This window comes from Alosa alosa, chromosome 19, assembly GCF_017589495.1.
Source record: "Alosa alosa isolate M-15738 ecotype Scorff River chromosome 19, AALO_Geno_1.1, whole genome shotgun sequence".
Taxonomy (NCBI): domain Eukaryota; kingdom Metazoa; phylum Chordata; class Actinopteri; order Clupeiformes; family Clupeidae; genus Alosa; species Alosa alosa.
Window position 1 is genome coordinate 8,001,242 of NC_063207.1, and position 19,975 is coordinate 8,021,216.

The 19,975-nt window shown below is 39.5% G+C and overlaps 2 protein-coding genes across 2 annotated transcripts; both read right to left on the bottom strand.

Annotated features, from left to right (window-relative positions):
- Window positions 1–3,271: 3,271 nt before the first annotated feature.
- On the bottom strand, window positions 3,272–5,080 carry LOC125283993 (rho-related GTP-binding protein RhoB). Its single transcript, XM_048227643.1, has one exon. The coding sequence runs from the start codon at window positions 4,876–4,878 to the stop codon at window positions 4,291–4,293; it is 588 nt and encodes a 195-aa protein (XP_048083600.1). The 5' UTR covers window positions 4,879–5,080; the 3' UTR covers window positions 3,272–4,290.
- A 5,920-nt stretch (window positions 5,081–11,000) lies between these two features.
- zmp:0000001267 (b(0,+)-type amino acid transporter 1) lies at window positions 11,001–19,790 on the bottom strand. The gene is made up of 6 exons (XM_048228267.1): window positions 19,001–19,790; window positions 17,236–17,369; window positions 16,567–16,696; window positions 14,125–14,249; window positions 13,791–13,878; window positions 11,001–11,550 (listed from the first exon to the last, which is right to left on the bottom strand). The coding sequence occupies exons 1-6, from the start codon at window positions 19,697–19,699 to the stop codon at window positions 11,320–11,322; spliced, it is 1,407 nt and encodes a 468-aa protein (XP_048084224.1). The 5' UTR covers window positions 19,700–19,790; the 3' UTR covers window positions 11,001–11,319.
- Window positions 19,791–19,975: the final 185 nt, after the last annotated feature.

Here is a 19,975-nt window from a genome sequence, read left to right on the forward strand (position 1 = left end):
AATGAACTCTATTCAGTCATCTACGGATAGTCCTATATTTGCTCATGAAATGACATCACTCACATCACACATATATTGCTTAGAACAAATGTAGTAGTATGCAGTAACAACCTTAGCATTGTACATACGCATGAGTAATAAGTGTACCTATGTCTACGCACATGATTCAGATTGCAGCCAACTCAATGCCTCATTGAGGATTTTTGTTTATTTTGACATCTGAGGCGTCTATGCATTTGACATGGTTCCATTTAAACTTGGTGTATAATTGTTTTTTTTTGTTTCCCCCCCAAAACACGGCACTCTGTTTGTTTACAGTGGGTGTGTGATCCAACAGACTGTTCGGAAAATGGTCGCACTCCCAAAACCTTTCTTTTTGATTTATTTTCACCTCATAGCAGCAGGGGTAACACATCTTATCCTTGCAGCCTTTGTCAGTGTGTATAATAATGAGACCGTGACTAATGGTGGATATAATATAATTGGTGGTGATCATCCCTCAGTCTGCACTCTACACAGAATGCACCTTAAACCGTACAAAAGTAATCAACAATAAAAACAGTAAGATTGGAGGACGTCTCACCCAAACCACCACATCTCACAGCTTCTCTGCTCTGGAAAGCACTACAGATCCATTTAAACTAAAACCACCTGTTTCAAAAATATAGTGTTAATTTTGTCACCTATTTTTAATTTAGTCCTAGTCTTAGTCTTGTGACGAAATGTCCTTTTTAGTCTTTGTCATATTTAGTCATTCAAATATAATTTTTGTTAGTCAAGGTTTAGTCGACTAAAAGTCTCGTCATTTTAGTCTAGTTTTAGTCAAAAGAAAACTAAAGGTATCTTAGTCTTAGTCAGTTTTAGTCAACACATTTTAGTCTTTTTTTTATAACAAATTATTTCTGATTACCATTGAGTCAAATAGTGTTTCACACATCTCAATTTTCCAACAATATTGTGTGTCCACAGGGCTACTCGTCTGTTATAATTACTCATTCTGATTTTTTGTCAGTCAGTATGTTTACATGCACAGGTAAGTCGAGCTACAGTTATAGCTTCGGCTGGGATTTGACCATAGATGTAAAAAGATTTGAATGGACCACTGTCATATTCAGAGACCAGTGTTTCTCAAAGTGTGGTCCGAAATCACTGGTGGTCCGCAAGCTATCCCAAGTGGTCCGCGAGCAGACGTGGTAAAATATAATATAGATGAGTTGTTTGCAATATTGAACCAACTTGTATGTAAAAACAGTTCTGCAACACTGTCTATGTAAGATATGCCAGTTTAAATCATACAGTATGAATCCACACAATAAGCAAAGTGATTCAGTGAGTAGGCCTATAGTGTAGACTAATTATAGGCTACTGTTGAAGAAGGTATAATCTTTTTTTTTTTTTTTTAGCTAGGGTTAGTTAAGTGGTCCTGAAACTGAAAAAAGTTTGAGAAACACTGTCGAGAGACCAAAGTATTAATGTTTTACTCCGCCGCTAGATGGCGATATGCGTAAACACAACACATTCCCCAAACAGACTCTCCATCTTAGCCATAGCTAACTTGCTAGCTTAACTTTCCATATTAGCTTACTTGCTAGCAAACTTTGCATCATCAGTCTAACTAGTTAAATAGTTGACATTACATGATGAACATTTTCGTATGGACATTCTGGGGGATGTTAATTTGTATGAGAGAAGCTTCAACTTCTGGGTATGTAGCATTGTGGCATACAGCTTAGGTAGTTAGCTTGCTAACTCTGGCAGAAATCTCCAGTGTTCTTGTTCCATGTAGTTTCGTGTTGCAGCCACAGGGTTCCAGCAACAGCACGTAGACTAGCCTACAGGAAAGCTGTTGCGTATGAACTCATTCGGAATATTTTGAAAACGTAACAGCTAGATATTCTGTCTTCTCATTTTGTAGACGAAAAAAGAAGAGATTTTATCTTAGTTTTTATTTCATGCAAAACATTTTAGTCTAGTCTTTTTTTTTTTTCAACAATAATGCATCTTAAGATAGTCTTAGTCAGTGTTTCAGGACATTACTGCTGTCTCGTCATCGTCTCGTCTTAGTCATGAAAAAAAAGGTTGTTGACTAACATATTTCCTCTCGTCTCGTCTGACGAAATTAACACTACAAAAATATAATCTTTTCTTCTGCTATAAGACTACTCATAGCCCCAATGACCCCAAGCCTATCATAAAAAAAGAAGCAATTTTGCACTAGTTTTAATTTAATTTGAAACATGTAATGATGCAATTCAAGTTCAACTTCAAGTACCGTATTTGTCACCTAGTTGTAGAGAGTACATGCGGCTTAGTGACTTCATGTGAAACTGACACCCTCCTTTGTGCGGAAAACAGAAGTAATAAATCTACTACTAATAAGCATTGATATTAATAATAATTATTATTACAATAACGAGCAGAAAATATCGAATGCAAGACAGTGACAACCACATCTTTAAGTCCTTAGTTCAGGTGTAAGTCCTGATTCCAAGTGTAGTAGGCATGTCTGTATTCGCATTAATGAGTCTGAGGGCCTGAGGGGAGAAGTTCCTGAGCCATTCCGTGCTGGCCATTAGACTGCAGAAATGCCTGCCTGCCAGGCATGTTCTAGGATCATTTCAATGGGTCATAGCATCGCCTGAACTAAATATCATGCAGAGACGGGAGAGCTGTTCAGGAGATGCACTGAGCTAAACCAAAGTCCTTTTTAGGCAAGTCCCCTCACTTGGCAGCCATCTTGCAACGCACTTTGGGCAATTATTGAGTATCTATTTTCCTATTCAAGGTGGGATATGCGTAGAGACTACTGCCATATTAACGTTACGAACTAACCCCATGCATTTCTATGGAGGATTCTTTGAGGGCTGTGTCTCCTCGTTACAAAATCTCTGGCTGAATGCACTGAGTAAGAGTATGTTCTGCACCAGTGTACAAAGTTAACATTCCAAAGAGCCCAGACCTAGTTTCTAAAGAAAGTATCTTTCTGCTAAGAGGACTCCGTGTATGTCCCAGTCTTGCTTCATAATAAGTTATCATATTGGCATATCAAATGGCACAGGATGTAAGCTCTGCATTTATGATTTATCTCACTGCGTGATTAATTATTATCCTAGTATTTGTTGAATAATGTTGGCAAGTTAATACTTACGAAATGTATATACATCATTACATAATGTTGTCTCCATGATTAGTTACCTTTCAGTCCAAGATGATATAGGCTATGGCAATGGGAAAAAGCTCATCTTCACATTAATGTGACTATTAGCAGGGCTTCATTCAACCAGTCCATTTTATTTAGCATAATGAACTCTGAATACAATTAAGTGGACTTGTAAACATACTTTTAAGATGTCTGTTATGTGCAATGTAAAATAACAGAATGAAAACCTACCACAGGTTTAAAAAACAAATAAAATAGTTTATGTTGTGTTACTGAGTACCTTGCCATAAGAGTGTGTATCTAGGATAATACTATTAAAACACAGTTCAATAGAACTCAAATTATTCAGTGCAATCATAACAGTTAAACTTTAAATCTGTCCCCTTCAGTATTGAATGGTGTCCACCCATCCATAAGGCGATGGGGATGGTGCAAATTGAAACGGCATTAAAACAGTAACATGGCATTTATGAATGTTTCAACCGAAGTGGACAAACTATATTGAACTCAGTGCATTGAACAATTATGCTATAGTGATTTTAATATATGTAATGCAAGTGTATGTACTGAATGAATGTAATATATGATCTGTGTGTGTGTGTGAGTGTGAATGAATAAATGTAATTAAGATCTGAACAGGTTGACACTGCAAGTAGGGTACCATAAAGCCCTCTCCTCCCCCACTGACAGGCACATGCACACACACACAACAACATAGTTACTCTATAAACAAACACAAATTAACCATCTGACCAAGACTAGCCCTTCTCACAAGCTCATGGTAACATTGTCCCATCCTTTGTCGCTCCTGTTGGCAAAAAATCCTTCTGTATCCATGCGAATATCCTCCAGCGAGTGGGTTATCATTCGTCTTTGCAATGGTCATAACTCATAAGATTTGCAGATTAGTGTTGCTGACTTCTTTCACCATGGGTTATCAACTCCATTGTTATTTAAACTGTAGCACATAACTCCAGTGTCCATCATAATGACCACCTATTTCATTAACTTGGACTGCAGTTTAACCATCCCAAAATACAGAGACTAGCTCTCATCAGTGAAAGCCATTCTTCGTCTGGCTCCTTAACTTTTGTTTAATTAAGCTACTTTGACATTTCTTATTGCTCATTTCATATCAATTTGCAGCATTCCACACAGGGCTTGGAAGGTAGCTTTTTCTGCAGAGCAGCGCGAGTTGCTGTCTCGAAAACGTCCCGTACTCCTTCCTTCGTTTTGGCTGAACACTCCAAGTAATCGTACGCTCCGATGCGCGCAGCCATGGCCCTCCCATCCTCTGTCTTCACGGGTTCCTGTTTCATCCGTGCTAGCTCGTTCCTGACGTTCTCGTCATTTCGCATGTCCTTTTTGTTCGCCACTAAAATGATCGGAACGTTAGGACAGAAGTGCTTCACCTCCGGTACCCATTTTTCTGGGATATTCTCCAACGAATCTGGACTGTCCACTGAGAAGCACATTAGTATTACATCAGTGTCCGGGTAGGATAGGGGGCGAAGGCGGTCATAGTCTTCCTGCCCAGCTGTGTCCCACAAAGCCAATTCTACTTGCTTGCTGTCTACCTCAATATCCGCGACGTAGTTCTCGAACACGGTTGGCACATACACCTCAGGAAATTCATCTTTACTGAACACGATGAGGAGACAAGTCTTCCCACAGGCGCCATCCCCGACCACCACAAGCTTTTTCCGAATAGCAGCCATCTCAGCTGCCGTCCACCTAACGCAAAATGTAGGTCTGTCTAGTCCAGGTTATCAATAATAATTTCACAGTGGTCAACAGGACACAATAATCCTACAAGGCTACATCCAGCTCTCACGAATTCGAGCCCTTTTCCGAGTGGTAGCCTGCATCCATTGGTACCTCTGCAAAATGTCACTCGGCTCCCCTTTTAAAGAGCCCTGTTGCGTTCTTAATATAGCATCCAATAGGAGGAGACATGGTGAAGTCACTTCGTCTAAAATAGGATGTGATTGGCTGTACCACGCCATTCCATGTGTAAGGAGTGGTTACTAGCCAAATGGACAGTTAGGGAGACAGAGCACATGTTTATTCCCTTTATCAATTGCGTTCGGTTTCGCCGCCTGACCATCCTGGCAGGCGAGACTTGTGAGAAGAGCTCTGAGTTCTGAGTCATGCAGTCTGAATAACAGATTAAGTTCACTTAAAGGTGCAGTCAGGTATTTTACGCAATTTCAAGCCCATAACATTTTTTTTGTCACATTCAGCACTCATCTTCAAACGACCGCTAGCTGCCAATTCCGTGACGGCCTACAACAGTCTTCAACGTTTTTGGGAATGAGGACTACTTGAAGGATCCGAAATCATATGGAGGGCTACTAATTTGAAACAAACAGACCCTCACCCCTTTGAGAGTGTAATTCTCCAAAGTACGTGATTTTTAAATTTAAATGATCAATATTAAGGAGGCCTAGGCCTATATTTCTATCTGATTCTTCCATACTTCAATATCAATATGCACACACCAACAACACAACCAACATTTTTGTTCAGTTTGCTCATTTCAAAGGTTGCACAAGGAATCTAATCTCATTTTATAAAACAAACAAAAAATGCAATCTTTTAGTGCAATGCGAAATTTAGGTTGCATTTTTTAGCATTACATTCAGAGGTTGTTTAAATTCTGATTTCAATTCTTGTGCAATTCCTGACTGCACATTTAATATTGTGAATAAATATTGAATTGAATTGAATTCTCCTCTGTGTTTCATGAAAAAGGACATTATGATCATGATCATTATGATATCGTCATAATATCAGTGTTAACTGTGTGTGTGTGTGTGTGTGTGTGTGTGTTGTGTAGGCTACATAACTTCACCTCAGCTAATATGAGAGAAACAGTAGCCTAATAAAATGAATGCAAAGGGATCCTAAAAAGTGTTTTTGTGGCTTAACTTGCCATCTGAGAAAAACATTACTAGGCTTAACTGTTTTTTTTTTTTTTTTTTGCTAAATGATCACATAATTAAATCATTTGAATTCTGTCAATTTTATTGGTGCTGAAATATCTCAACTAACAATCATTTGTCAACAATAGCCTATAGTTGTAAACACAAATACCAACTTGTCATAATTGTTTATGAATACTGTAGTCACTATAAATATATAGAAAATGGCACTGCATGACACTGGCAAAACAAGACACATTTATATCTTACAGGTAACCTGGAAGCCAGCCCGAATTTACCTCGCCAACAAAATTTGATGGTGGGAAATTTGAGTTCCTCCATTGATAAGTCTATAGACCGTTTCAATCTGTTCCTAGAGCTTTTCCGGTTGAAACATTAAAAACCAACGGCGATACTTTGAAATGAAAATGAATCAGACTTTAGTATGATGCTCTACAAAATGTTGACTAAAACTTGATTTTAACATTTTTGTTTGTCCCCAAGTTACCACTGGCTCAATGCTCTTCTCTGTGCCACCGGAAATGTCCTAGGAACGCACCTGTTTGTTGAAAGGGTCTACGTACCCGGTTAGGATGTTTTCGGGCCGATCAAATTATTTTGGCAGACTTTATACAATGATGGACAGATGAGCAACAGTGACAGTCTTCCACACTACCTAAGCTCACTTCAGATGATTTTGTTTACAACAAAAAGGCTGCTATTCGCATTATTCACCCTGCGGCCAGAACGAGGCTACAGGGTACCCTTGCCATTACACCTCAGTGCAGCAGATGGTGGTAATGCACTCAGTTTGCAAACTGCCAAAAAAAAGCTCACCGAAAAAGAAGGGTTCGCCTGGCCTGTTCTTCTTCCTCAGTGAGTTTTTTTGGCAGTTCGCAAACGGAGTGCATTACCTCCAACATCTGCTGGACTGTGGTGTAACGGCAAGTGTACTCTGTAGCCTCGCTCTGGCCACCGGGTGAATAAGGCGAATTGGAGAAGAGAGGTTTAGATTTTGTTATTGTGTCTGTTATAGAAGATATCGACAGTGCAATAACTTTAAAAGAAAAACAGAAAACAGCGATTACGGCATTTGCCATCCTCTTATTTTGTGGACGGGGTAAATTCGGACTGGCTTCCAGGCTAGGTTGAAACGCATCCAAAATGGTGTGTTACCAGACTCAAATTCTGATTTTAAAAAATCCCATCCCAAAAGCGTCCCAAAATTTTGGAAACAGGGTTGTATATTGTATATCAAATATGATGTGTTGGACAGCCGTGGCTTACTGGTTAGCGCTTCGGACTTGTAACCGGAGGGTTGCCGGTTCGAACCCCGACCAGTAGGAACGGCTTGAGCAAGGCACCTAACCTCTCACTGCTCCCTGTTGCAGGCAGCTCACTGCGCCAGGATTAGTGTGTGCTTCACCTCACTGTGTGATCAATCACTGTGTGCTGAGTGTGTTTCACTAATTCATGGATTGGAAAAAAATGACCAAATTTCCCTCACGGGATCAAAAGAGTATATATACTTAGGCTACTTATAAATGAAACCTTTGTCACTATCACTAATGTTTATTGAGCAACCAACATCTTTGATTTATTGGTTATATTCAAACTGGAATTTGATAGGCTAATTTATGATTCTTTGGCTTATCTCATGTGAATATACTCACATGAGATCAGCCAAGGTATTAAACAGTTTGCAATCACACCTTACACTGTCTAACCATAGTATGTACTTGCGTACCCTGAACCTGTTCCATACTGTTTAGCCATCTCACTGGTCCCATCTTACCCCCTAACTCAGTGGTTCTCAAACTGGGGGTCGCCAAAAATATTGGAGGGGTCGCAAAATGAATTAAAAACATTTTTGTAAAGGTTTTTAGTCAAAGTCTGCCATTGACATAATGCCTTTGATGCTGACATAGCCTACCTATGAGAGAAGACATTTTCTGCCTCTGCTTCCAATGCCCATCTCACAACATTTGGAAACCAAATTCTGCCAGTTGGAGAGAAGTTTTTTGGGTGTTCGCCAGACAAAAGGTTTAAGAACCACTGCCCTAACTAAACATTTTCTGCAGGTGCTGCTTAATTGTAACGCAAAAACGAACGTAGAATGCATATTACACACTAGTGCCAACATAACTGCTTAAAAATCACTACACACAGTTCTTCTCTACTTCACACTCTCATGTCCAGGATTTAGCTGGTTCACTGATAGAGGGATGAAGGAGTTTCTACTTGCAGTCATCTTGTCCTGAAGGGAGCAGTTTGTATTCTGAATACAGGATAGTTTCTATACTTATTCAGCCATTTTGTCCTAAAAAGGAGCAGTTCATATTCTGTATACAGGACATGTGAGGTGTCTGTGATAATATCCCACGCCATTGTAACTATAGCCTTCTCAAACACCATTCCTGATCCCCATCACTTTTATTGCTAAGTGGGCCAGTTACCAAACCAAACTGACTCTGTAGCATACAGCATGGACACACCCCCTCCATCACATGTACAATCTGACTGCAATGCGTGTTTGATTCAGATCAAAATCAAAAAATGGATTTGTATACTAATCTGATTTCAGAATCCTGTTTGAACAACTTATTTTTAATATTTGGTCCATTCCAAAAGCTAGAATTTAACCAGATTACTTTATTACATTATTTTATGGGGGTTCCGCAGTCGCATGGCCTAGGATTGACTGGGCCTTTACCTATGCAAATTAAGGCCAACTGGCTTGTGATTTCTACTCAAGAAGAACAATTCTGAGGTGTGGGAACATGTTTGCGAATCTTTTGAAGAAAGCTCCTAAAATCAACACAACACTTTTGAAAAAAATAGGAAGATAACTGGCGAATGAAGCCCAATTTCTCAAGAACACTGAAGGGAAACTTCTTCAAATTTGACCTAAATGTTCATTTGGACAAAAAGGTGACTATGACTTTGGGGGGAGCCATAGTGGTAGCATCAGCGTCCCATACCATAAACAGGCTCAGTTCCCATAGGTTAATTTCCCTAACCCAATGCACGTCTCTTTCCCACTAATTTCCTGTCCTCTCTTCACTGTCCTATCTTTGGCTTAAAAGCTTGAGATCATATTTAAAAATATATATTATGGAAATGTGTATAAACGCAAGCTGAACTGGGTCATAGTGGCATACAACTGGGGGCAGTAATAATAGTGCACTGTTTTTCTGTCACAACTCCAATAAGCATACAGCCCTGCAGGACCCAATTACTGTCATAACATTACATCATACTGTTATTAACTATACTGACAGCTATCATGGTATGTCGTGTGTCTTTTGAGTTTCGTATCGCAAGTTGTCTAGAACATTTGGATGTCCCAGCACTTTGAATAGCACACAAGGTAATCAGTAGGCATAGGCTACATATACCATATCATCAAGCTAGCAAACCCAATTTATCTCATCAACCTTACTAGCTTTCTGTAGAATTTTGCATTCTAGATGATCAGTCCAAGGTCTTCTACCCTCTTTGAGTTTCTGCCTTGTGAGTGGATAGTTTTTGTAACAAAACAACAGAATTTTCTTTCATTGTACACCTTGCCATTGTAGTATGCAGGGATGGGCAGTGTTTATGATACATGTTTTTGAAATACGTATTTCAAATTCAAAATAGTATTTCGTAATTGTATTTTATTGGGTTGAAGCAAATGGCTTTGTTTATTTATTGCATATTTTTGTAGTTAAAAATATTATAAAAGTGCAAAACAATGAATGTAGCCTCTGACTGATGTTGACTTAGTAATTTGCCTGAGTTGAGATTCAGGAAGATGATCCAGTGCGAGATGAGTAACATGCAGGTTTCTCACACACACAGTACACCAGTGGCGTGCAGTGAGGTCACATTGCTCAAAATGTTGTCCCATGTATCGCCTAGCAACACACATGAAAAATGTATATTTATGCTCCTTGGTGTCTCCTTGGTGGTACCATTTAGCGCTTATACAGTACCCAGTCAGTTAAAAACCAACTAAAAGGGTAATTTTTCTTCCTGATCATTAGCGTTACACAGTGCAATATCAAGCAATATATGCATGCATTGACAAGATCAGTTGTGACTTTGAGTGTATATCTAATACAGTATTTAGGCTATGAGATGTTGACTGTTTGTAGGTTTATGGCAGGTCTCGCAGGCAGAGAAAAGCTGTTGCTCTCAAAAAGTTATTTCATGCTTCCTTTAAAGAACATTTTTAGTATTTTTTTTGTAAAATACAAAAATACAGCATTTTATTTTGATACATAGGGTGACCAGAAGTCCCCGAAAAATTCTGGACAGTCCCGATATCCAAGCAGCTGTCCCGAATCCCGAATCCTGCCCTAATTGTCCCGAAAATTATACTCAATCAGAATACTGAGTAGTTATTTTCTGATAAACATTAAAAACTGTCCGTAGAGAGTCTGAGTCGACTGCATGCAGCCCCCGACGGCAGCTAAGTGTCTGGATGCAGCCCGGCTACTTTGTTTCTTTTTGACGTTCTATAATTAGGCGCGAATATGCACTGATTTCGCGAAGCCGAGGACATTGTGCAGGCAGCGCAGCAGGCAGAGCCAGCGTGTGTGCAAAAAAATACGTCGGAAGTTCGGCCTAATTTCCATGTCGTTTTAACATAATCTACTTAATCTAACAATTATTTTGTATTCTTACTTAATGACCCATAATTTTGGCAAGGCTTGTTATTAGCGTTAGGCTATTATCCTTATTCTGAAAGGTCTGATTTGCACTGTTACACTGTTTTTTTTTTTTTTTTTTCACAATGACATTTTGAGTTCATGATTTCTCTGTTGTATTTTGAGGCAGACTTGATGTTTGAATAAAAATGTGTTTTGGTACAGGTTTGAAAATTAAGCTGTAAGCCTACCCCCCGACAAAAAAAAAAAGCGTCCCGTATTTCAGCCAATCTCATCTGGTCACCCTATTGATACATGGCATGGCTACTGTATGTTTTATATGTTATGGGGTGTGAACAAAAAACAGGGTCAAAAATTGTCCATATATATAAACATGAAAACAATACCAATTTTCTGGCAACAAAAACAAAAGTGTGAGAGGCTGGATGCACTAACAGACATGCTTGCCAAAAGTTCGATGACTTTCACCAGCATCCAGTAAGTATGTAGCTGACTGTGCTCACACAAAAAAACTAGTAGACTTTCTTCTCTCAATACTTTGACAGAGGTGCCATTGTTAAAAAGCCTCTGGCATTTCTCATTACAAGTTTTTGTCAGCTGGGGCGACCTCCAGAAAGAGTTGGAGGAAAACGGTCACTCTGTCCAGTAATCCAGGGAGCAGCTTGAAGTGGATGAAGGGCACATAGATAATGATACCACTGAAGATGAATAGAGTGACATACAGATACTCAATCTTGGGATCGTCAATGATTGGTGCAACGACTAGGAAGACCGCAGCCATAATGACTAGGATGGGGATCAGGATGGGAACCTAAAGGGATCAAATTGTGAGAAGCAAGTCAAGAAAGCATTAAATATTCTTTAGCACATAATAAATAGGAGAGACTGTGGACATTTTTGCACTTTTTTCTTGTTGCTCAAAACCGGTAAAAGTGTCTGGCTCTCAAAATTCTCATTAGCCCTAGTTTACGAAACGAATGACATAAAACAGGCCGGGGAGACTGGCTCTTGTAATAATTGACAAATGGAAGTGGCTTTGTATAAAAGGCCAAATAAATAAGTAAACATTTTTTTTTTAAAAAAACATTAAAGCTGCAGTTGGCAAGTCTGACAGATTGAGGGGACTTAGCCAAATTTTTTTCAAAATTTTCAAAATGTTTACAATTCTTATGCCACTCCCCCACTACCACCGAGCACCCTCTCATCGATTTTGTGCTCGTCAATGCACTCCAGACTGCACCAGACTGTGATTCAGTCAGATTTCACACAGCCCTGCTCTGATTGGACCAGAAGAACCGGGAGCTGTGGATTTTTGCAAAGCAAATAACTGGCTCTAGGTGGAGGTAGAAGTGCGGTTTTTTTTTTCTAAAACCGGCTGATTTATGTTGTTCTGTCGGAGCATAGTGTTGGTTTCAGTGAATATGATCAAAAAAAAATCTTGCCAACTGCAGCTTTAAAACAGCCGTACGACAGGCATATGGTCATTCCAGCTTGTGTATGCAGGTCAGCATGGGCTTGTAGTGCAGCATGATAAATCTGGTGTGAGAATAGTTATATTCATGGAACGTAGCCTATTGGACAAAAGATTTTTTCTGCACACCTGTGTAGGATACTTTCCGTAATGTAGCCTGTTTTTGTGGACTAAAGTGTTTTTCATGGACAGATGGCATTGTGCTGTTGCATAGTTTTATAATAAATGAATGCATTTGGTAGCAGGATGTGTTCTACGATAGCCTGGCGGGCCATCCTATATCGTTGAAATGTATAGTCTGGCATCGAACCATTCACCTCGCTTAATCCAAGGGGCGGGCAGAGAATTGTCGTTATCCTGTTAAGCCCGCCTTAAGACTCTCTAACAAAATAGAGCGCTGTGATTGAATAACATCCACGGTGTTAGCCAATAGAAATCCCTATGGTTTGATACTAAACGTACAGGCTGAGCAAATTAATTTGCCGCCGCTAGGGTGCGTCTAGATTTCTAGGCTAGTTCTACGAAGTAATGGCAATCACATTTTGTTTCGCTGACTTTCTTTAATGCCACTTTATAGGCTGGCAAAACGAATTGGTTTAACTGGACTTTTTGATTACAGAGTAGCTTTGACCAAAGAATTGTCTCTTCATGGATGTATTGTGCAACTCTGTCGTAAATTCTAGGAGTGAAGCCCTACACTGCCCAGAAACCACTGTAACATTACCATCTTCTTACACTGTAATCTGACACATTCAGTTTAAAGGGGTTAATTTAGCAATGCTGCTGGTAAGCTTTATCCAAATGCTTCACTAATTAACTTGAAACTTGACCACACTTTTATATCTTTCTCTGACGTTTCTGTTTTTGTGCACACGCGTCTTTAGTTTAAAGGGGTTAATTTAGCAATGCTGCTGGTAAGCTTTATCCAAATGCTTCACTAATTAACTTGAAACTTGACCACACTTTTATATCTTTCTCTGGCGTTTCTGTTTTTTTTTTGTGCACACGCGTCTTTAGTTTAAAGGGGTTAATTTAGCAATGCTGCTGGTAAGCTTTATCCAAATGCTTCACTAATTAACTTGAAACTTGACCACACTTTTATATCTTTCTCTGACGTTTCTGTTTTTGTGCACACGCGTCTTTAGTTTAAAGGGGTTAATTTAGCAATGCTGCTGGTAAGCTTTATCCAAATGCTTCACTAATTAACTTGAAACTTGACCACACTTTTATATCTTTCTCTGACGTTTCTGTTTTTGTGCACACATGTCTTTAGTTTAAAGGGGTTAATTTAGCAATGCTGCTGGTAAGCTTTATCCAAATGCTTCACTAATTAACTTGAAACTTGACCACACTTTTATATCTTTCTCTGACGTTTCTGTTTTTGTGCACACACGTCTTTAGTTTCCACCAGCAGCAGTTTTCGCTCTCAAACTCTAGCCATTTATATTTGTTGATAGCCATTTGCAATTCTTATCAGATTTACATAGCATATCTACTCAGCACAATGTAATAAAGAAATTGCGACAACCCTTATAAAAGCAGAATAGAAAACATTTGGAAAGCTCTTATCTGTCACCTACTTTGAAAACCCGTGGGAGGTCAGGTCTCCTGATCTTTAGATAAAGGAGGCCACACAGAGTGGTTCCATAAAAGAACCAAGCTGTAAAACTAGACAAAAAGGTGAGATATTAAGAACTACAAACATCTAGAACATAGTATCAAGCTGTGTTTCTTAGCAGATGCTTTTGTTTTGAAATCGACTTATAACAATAAGAATAAATTATGAAGCTATTATCAGGGAACAACATTTGCATAAATGTCTGTGATGGCATTGCTCCTCATCACTAAAATCTGTAATTACATAATCCATAGTACATAATATATTCATAAGAGACAAGTGTACAGAGGAAGCACCTGAAGAAGTTGACAATGCTTTGGAAGTCCCCAGGAATCAGCACAAGGAGAGAGATGAAAGTTGTGAAGATGAGAGCTGGAGAAGGGGTGAGATGTCTCACATGTGCCATGGACAAGATGTCTGGCTAGAAGAAAATACTTCTTTTAAACAAGCAAAATATATCTGTGATTTTTAAACATATGGGAACAGTTACTGTGTTGTTAGCTTAGCCACCACTGTGTAGAGAGGTTTGCCATGTAACATGTTTTTAAACTCACATGTTGCAGCAGAACTACAGGTGCCATTGTTAATAGTGATAACTACATTTGCTTGAGGATTTCAAAATAGAACTACCTTAAATGGTTTACCTTTATGTAGTATAATTTAGGTTAATGACCTCTGATAAACAGATAGTAGATAACCACCAATACAATGATAACAACAGTGTAACAGTTCTCTATTTACTGTAAATATTTGTTTAAAAGCCTAGTCCAGATTAGACGCAGGTCCTTTTACTAGCCTGGTGTGGCTACAGGTTTGGACAAATAAAAGCAGGTTTCATTTAGAAGCCCCTGTCAAGGGGGTGAAGGGGAAAATATAAGTGAAACGGAAAAAAGTGAAACGTGCCCTGTGCTCTTTGTTGCACAACATCACAACATCCTTTTTTAATTTAAATATGGACCCTTTCAAGAGAGTTCCATTATCAGCATCATAGTTGGCCCCACAAGACTTCCTTTTTAACATTCCATATGTTATCTTAATGCAGAGGAAGTAGATTGGGGCCCAAATAGAACGTTCAAGCATTGTTTTTGTTTTTATTGTTGAAAAGGTCTATACTTGTAATGCAATTATTAGACATAGTAATTCAATTACCAAAATGTGTAGGAACTGACAAAGAAGACAACGCTTAAAAGAAAATTTTGGATGAACCTAAATTATGTGCTGGTGCACCTAAATGAAAAAGTTAGGCGCAGCAGTGGAACGTTGGTCTGTAGCCTTACACCAGCAATGTTCTACTTGGACTCTTGATGGCTGTCAAGAGACTTCAGAGAGAGTGTGTCATCGAATACTACAACCAGACAGAGAACACAATTACTTCATAACCCAACATAAAAGCTGCAGTTGGCAAGTCTGACAGATTGAGGGGACTTTTTGAATGTTTACAACTCTCAAAATTTTGAATGTTTACAACTCTCATGCCCCTCCCCCACTACCACCGAGCACCTTCTCGTTGAGTTCGTGCTCGTCAGTGCGCACCAGACTGCACCAGACTGTGATTTACAGTCAGATCTCACACAGCCCTGCTCTGATTGGACCAGAAGAACCGGGAGCTGTGGATTTTTGCAAAACAAATAACAGGCTCTAGGTGGAGGTAGAAGTGCAGGTTTTTTTCTAAAACCGGCTGATTTATGTTGTTCTGTCAGAGCATAGTGTTGGTCTCAGTGAATATGATCAAAAAAATCTTGCCAACTGCAGCTTTAACTGTGGGCCATCACAGAGGCTGTCTGCAATTTCAGGCATTACCTCTGTGACTTTCCATTTGTGGTCAGGACTGAGCGTTGATCACTCCTTTACCAGATGCCAGATACCACTACTTCCACTAACCAAAATGTGGAATATCGACCATTTTCACCATCCCATGGTTGCCATTTTGGAATCCAGTTTCACAAGAATCAGATATAGCATCAGGGGGCACACATATTTTACATCACTAAGATTAGGAAACCATTGTTAAAGGCACACTATGCAGGTTTTTTAGCTTAATATGCTAGTTTTTTAGCTTAATTTACCTTAATTTAACAGCTTCAGAGTCATTGGAATGGTTATATGACTTTTTTCGGGTTGAACGGTGGCCGTCTCACTTCCCCCAGCGCCTGTGAGCGGAAAAACCACCTTTGCAGCTTTGGGCCGGCGGCCTCAGTGTCAGGAAGTATAACGAGTGTAACGAATTGCTTTACTGCATTCAAATACACATACACGCCAGGCATCGGCTAGAAAAAGGTAGCGATGGAGTTTCTCAAGACATTCGTCATGACAGAGCCAGCGAAAAAAAAAGAAGCAAAAACCGAGAAAACAGTAAGGAAATGGCCAATACTGCATAGTTTACCTTTAAGTTTCATTCAATTTTTTCTCCAAAAATGTAACAATTTTGGTACTTAGTTGCTGTATCATACCTGAAGCGCTGCTAAGCTAACCAAATGCTAACTGACAGTGCAATTGGCCCAGGATGTTTGGGTTTGGGTTTAAATCAAATATTGTCCTGTGGCTCAACTTGCTAGTGTCCATACCGCATTCGTGTCCATGGGGACCGGGCTTCAAGTCTAACCTGGGTCATTTTCCTGATCCCACCCCATCTCTCTCTCCCACCTGCTTCCTGTCAGTCTCTCACTATCCTAGCACAATAAAAGCAAAAAAGCTCCAAAAATATACTTTAATAAATATATAAATAAAATTCTTCTCACCATATGCCCTTCCCTGGCAGCCACAAAGCACACTCGTCCGCCACTGAAGAACGTTCCGTTCAGAGATCCAAAGGCAGACAACGCTGCCGCCACAGACATGAACCATCCCAAGCCTCCGAGCACTTTATTCCTGTCAACACATAGAGGGTCTTTAATGTATGACTCAGAAATCTGGAAGTCCTAAAGCAACTGCTGTGACTGCAGTGCAGTGTAAGCAAAATATTTACTACTCTAATCTGCATTTTATCAAATTAGAGCCTTACAGGCAGCGCAACGCAGCCGTTCTGCAAATGTGACAGCAAATTAGACTGTATATTCCTTTTGTCCATGCTCTATAAGCTTCTTCATTCTTTAACTTTATTGTGATTCTCAAGGATAATTGTAACTCTAACGACTAGGCCTAAATGACAATCAGATGCTCTATGGTCTGTTAAATTATTCTGTTGTACTTGTATTTTGTCATAATATTATTAATAATAATAATAATACATTTCATTTAAAAACGCCGTTCAGGACACCCAAGGTCGCTTCACAGATAAAAACAAATAGAAGAAAAAAAAAATAATATGGTAACTTGCCATTCAGAATTATCTGTAGTGAGTAATTTATCTGTAATCAATTAAACATCTTTTTTTAACATCAAAACAATGAAAATAGACATTTGTTCACCCCCATGTCACGGCAACTGCACTTGATGACATCATCTCCCGTGGTGTCAGGGATGCCAAGTAACTCACATTGACCAGCAAATACAGAACTGTTACCATGGGAATGGCAATCAACAAAGCCCTGGGTAGATTCACCTGAAAAGAATGAATAACATGTGTCAATGAACATTCAATGGGAAAGACATGTGAATGTAGCCTAACAGATACAGTGCCTATAACAAGTATTCACCCCCCTTGGGTATTTCCCATTTTATTGCTTTAACTAGTGCAGTGAAACTGTAGGCTACTCAAACATGTCCTAAAACAACCCTTAACGTTTGTTTTCAAAACTGTGCAACTCACCGAGTGGTTAGTGGAGTTCGTTGACTATTAACAGCAAATATATCTGCGCAATGTATGATTTCCAGCCGTCATATTTGCTAGGCCTATTGTGCACTTTCTCTCTTGTCTTTGCTGAATATGAACTGCTCCTCTAGTTTCTCTGCACAGGGCTATTTCTCCCTGCACACATGGGTTCGTCAGAGCCGTGCCATTGGAAGAGGGGTTGCTCATATAGCCTAGTCCTACCCCCCTTAATTATTGCAAATATTGACTTGGTTTGGTTTGATGTGATCATACTTAAAAGTGGTGCTTACGTTGTAATTATGCTTTTAAACGAAAATTTGACTTCATTCACAAAAAGACCCTAGGTTGCATTAAGAGAGAGTTTTGCTTTAACCTGAATGTTACCATTCAATGTGCTTTATGATTTACTGGTAATAAGTTGTTAATTCACCCACCATTTATATATATATATATATATATATTCTCATATGCCATGCCACTACTCTGCTATAGTTGATAAACTACTTGGTAATTATTCAAGGTCAATTTCTTAATTTCATGAGGTCAGATTAATTGTAGTTTCTCGAAATATGCTTTACTGCTTCAACGTTCTGTCCTGTTCTATACATGTTTAAACATTTTGATGGCCAATGCAATTCTCATCCTGAAGACACGTTATGTGCCTTCCCCTACAAGAACAAGGTGAATGTTCTGGAGAGGCCAAGTCAAAGCCCAGACCTTAATCCTATAGAAAATCTGTGTCTGGACTTGAAAAGGGCTGTTCACACCTGATCCCCTTCCAACCTGACAGAGCTTGAACAGTTTTGCAAAGAAAAATGGAGTTGCATTATGGAGAATTGCAGTATCAAGATTGAGACCTATCCACGCAGGTGCCATGCTTTACAGTAATTGCGGCCAAAGGTGCATCTACTAAATGTTGACTTGAAGGGGTTGTATATTTATGCAACCGCTTATTTTGCATTATATATATTTTTAAGTAATTAACATTACATTGTAGAAATCTGCTTTCACTTTATGTTTGGGATGACATAAAGTGTCTATTTCTTTATTCATATTCTATGCACATACCATTACTTACATGTCAACAGACAAATAATCTTTACTTAAACTCACAAAGATGTTTGCATACTTAGACCCACACTGACCTGTGGCCAGAAGTCAAGGTGTACTTCACATGAGGTAAAGCGGGCAACTTTGCATCGTGTTCGTTTTCATTTTCATTGTTCATTCTTTAAAAAAAAAATAGTTTGAAAGTATCTATTAATAGATACCTTATCTTTTTTTAATGAGTCTATTGTTACATAAACTCTTCTGACGGAAACAGAACCTTTTGAAGACATTTGAGTAGGCCTATAGGCTACATTTGCTTAATCAAAAGCTGAATCAGTGACAGCATTAAAACAATACAGACTTGAATATACCTGTGGATTTTTTAGCTCTTCCGTCACAGAATTCAAATTGTTCCAGCCATCGTAGGACCAAAGGCACTGGAAAAAGGCCAAACCAATGGCACTCACGTCCAGCTTGGTGCCTTCGAAGGAGTTCTCAAAGTTGAGTGTATTCCCTTGCACAAGTAGCACGACACCTCCAATCACAATAACGGCAAGGCTTAGCAACTTAGCTGCCATAAAGAAAACCATAAGTTTCATTGCCAAGCGTACATTCAGACAGTTCACCACGGCCAACAGCAGGATGCCTACTGCGGCCACGCACTTCACCACATTGTCTGGTGGAGGACAGTCCTGATAAAAGGGGGCCACCGCATTCACAGCAAAGCTCAGTGCTACGCCGGCCATGCTGGCAGGACGCACTACCACCACCGAGGTAAAGATGAAAAGAAAAGCAGCGGGTTGACCCGCTGTACGCAGTATGTAGATATATTCCCCTCCGGACTCCCTTATTACAGTACCCAGTTCTGCATAGCTTAGCGATGCTAACATAGCAAGTAGTCCACAACATGCCCAGATGACAAGGCTCGCACCAGGGCTCCCGATGTTTTGAATCACAGACTGGGGAGACATAAATATTCCAGAGCCGATCATGGTACCAGCAATAAGGGACATGCCTCCCAACAGTCCCACTTCACGGCGTAACTCCAACTTCTGTGTTTTCCCATCCATGGCAGAGTCGATAAAAATACCTAATCCTTTAGGTTTGTTACAACAAGGACATTGAAAGAATGAGAATTGTTGAGTTGTGCATCAGAGTGGGACACTCTGTCACCACTGCTGTTATGACATGGGTTAATTACTGACCCGAGTCCACTCACTCACCCTTTCTGATGTGATGGTGTTAAGAGGAGGGGTTTAAGTGAGCTCTACTTAGCTCAGTGAACAATCCTCAAGTCCCACCTTCAACAATGTTTTAATTGCGTCTAAGTAGGCTAAGTCTATTAA

Excerpts from the sequence above, each read along its gene's own strand:
- LOC125283993 (XM_048227643.1), bottom strand. The coding sequence starts at position 4,878 with ATGGCTGCTATTCGGAAAAAGCTTGTGGTGGTCGGGGATGGCGCCTGT.
- zmp:0000001267 (XM_048228267.1), bottom strand. The coding sequence starts at position 19,699 with ATGGATGGGAAAACACAGAAGTTGGAGTTACGCCGTGAAGTGGGACTG. Across the intron at positions 16,697-17,235 it reads GCAGTTGCCGTGACATGGGG|GAATAAAGTGCTCGGAGGCT; the intron begins GTGAACAAATGT and ends ATGTGTTGACAG. Across the intron at positions 11,551-13,790 it reads ACCTCCCACGGGTTTTCAAA|GTTCCCATCCTGATCCCCAT; the intron begins GTAGGTGACAGA and ends TGATCCCTTTAG.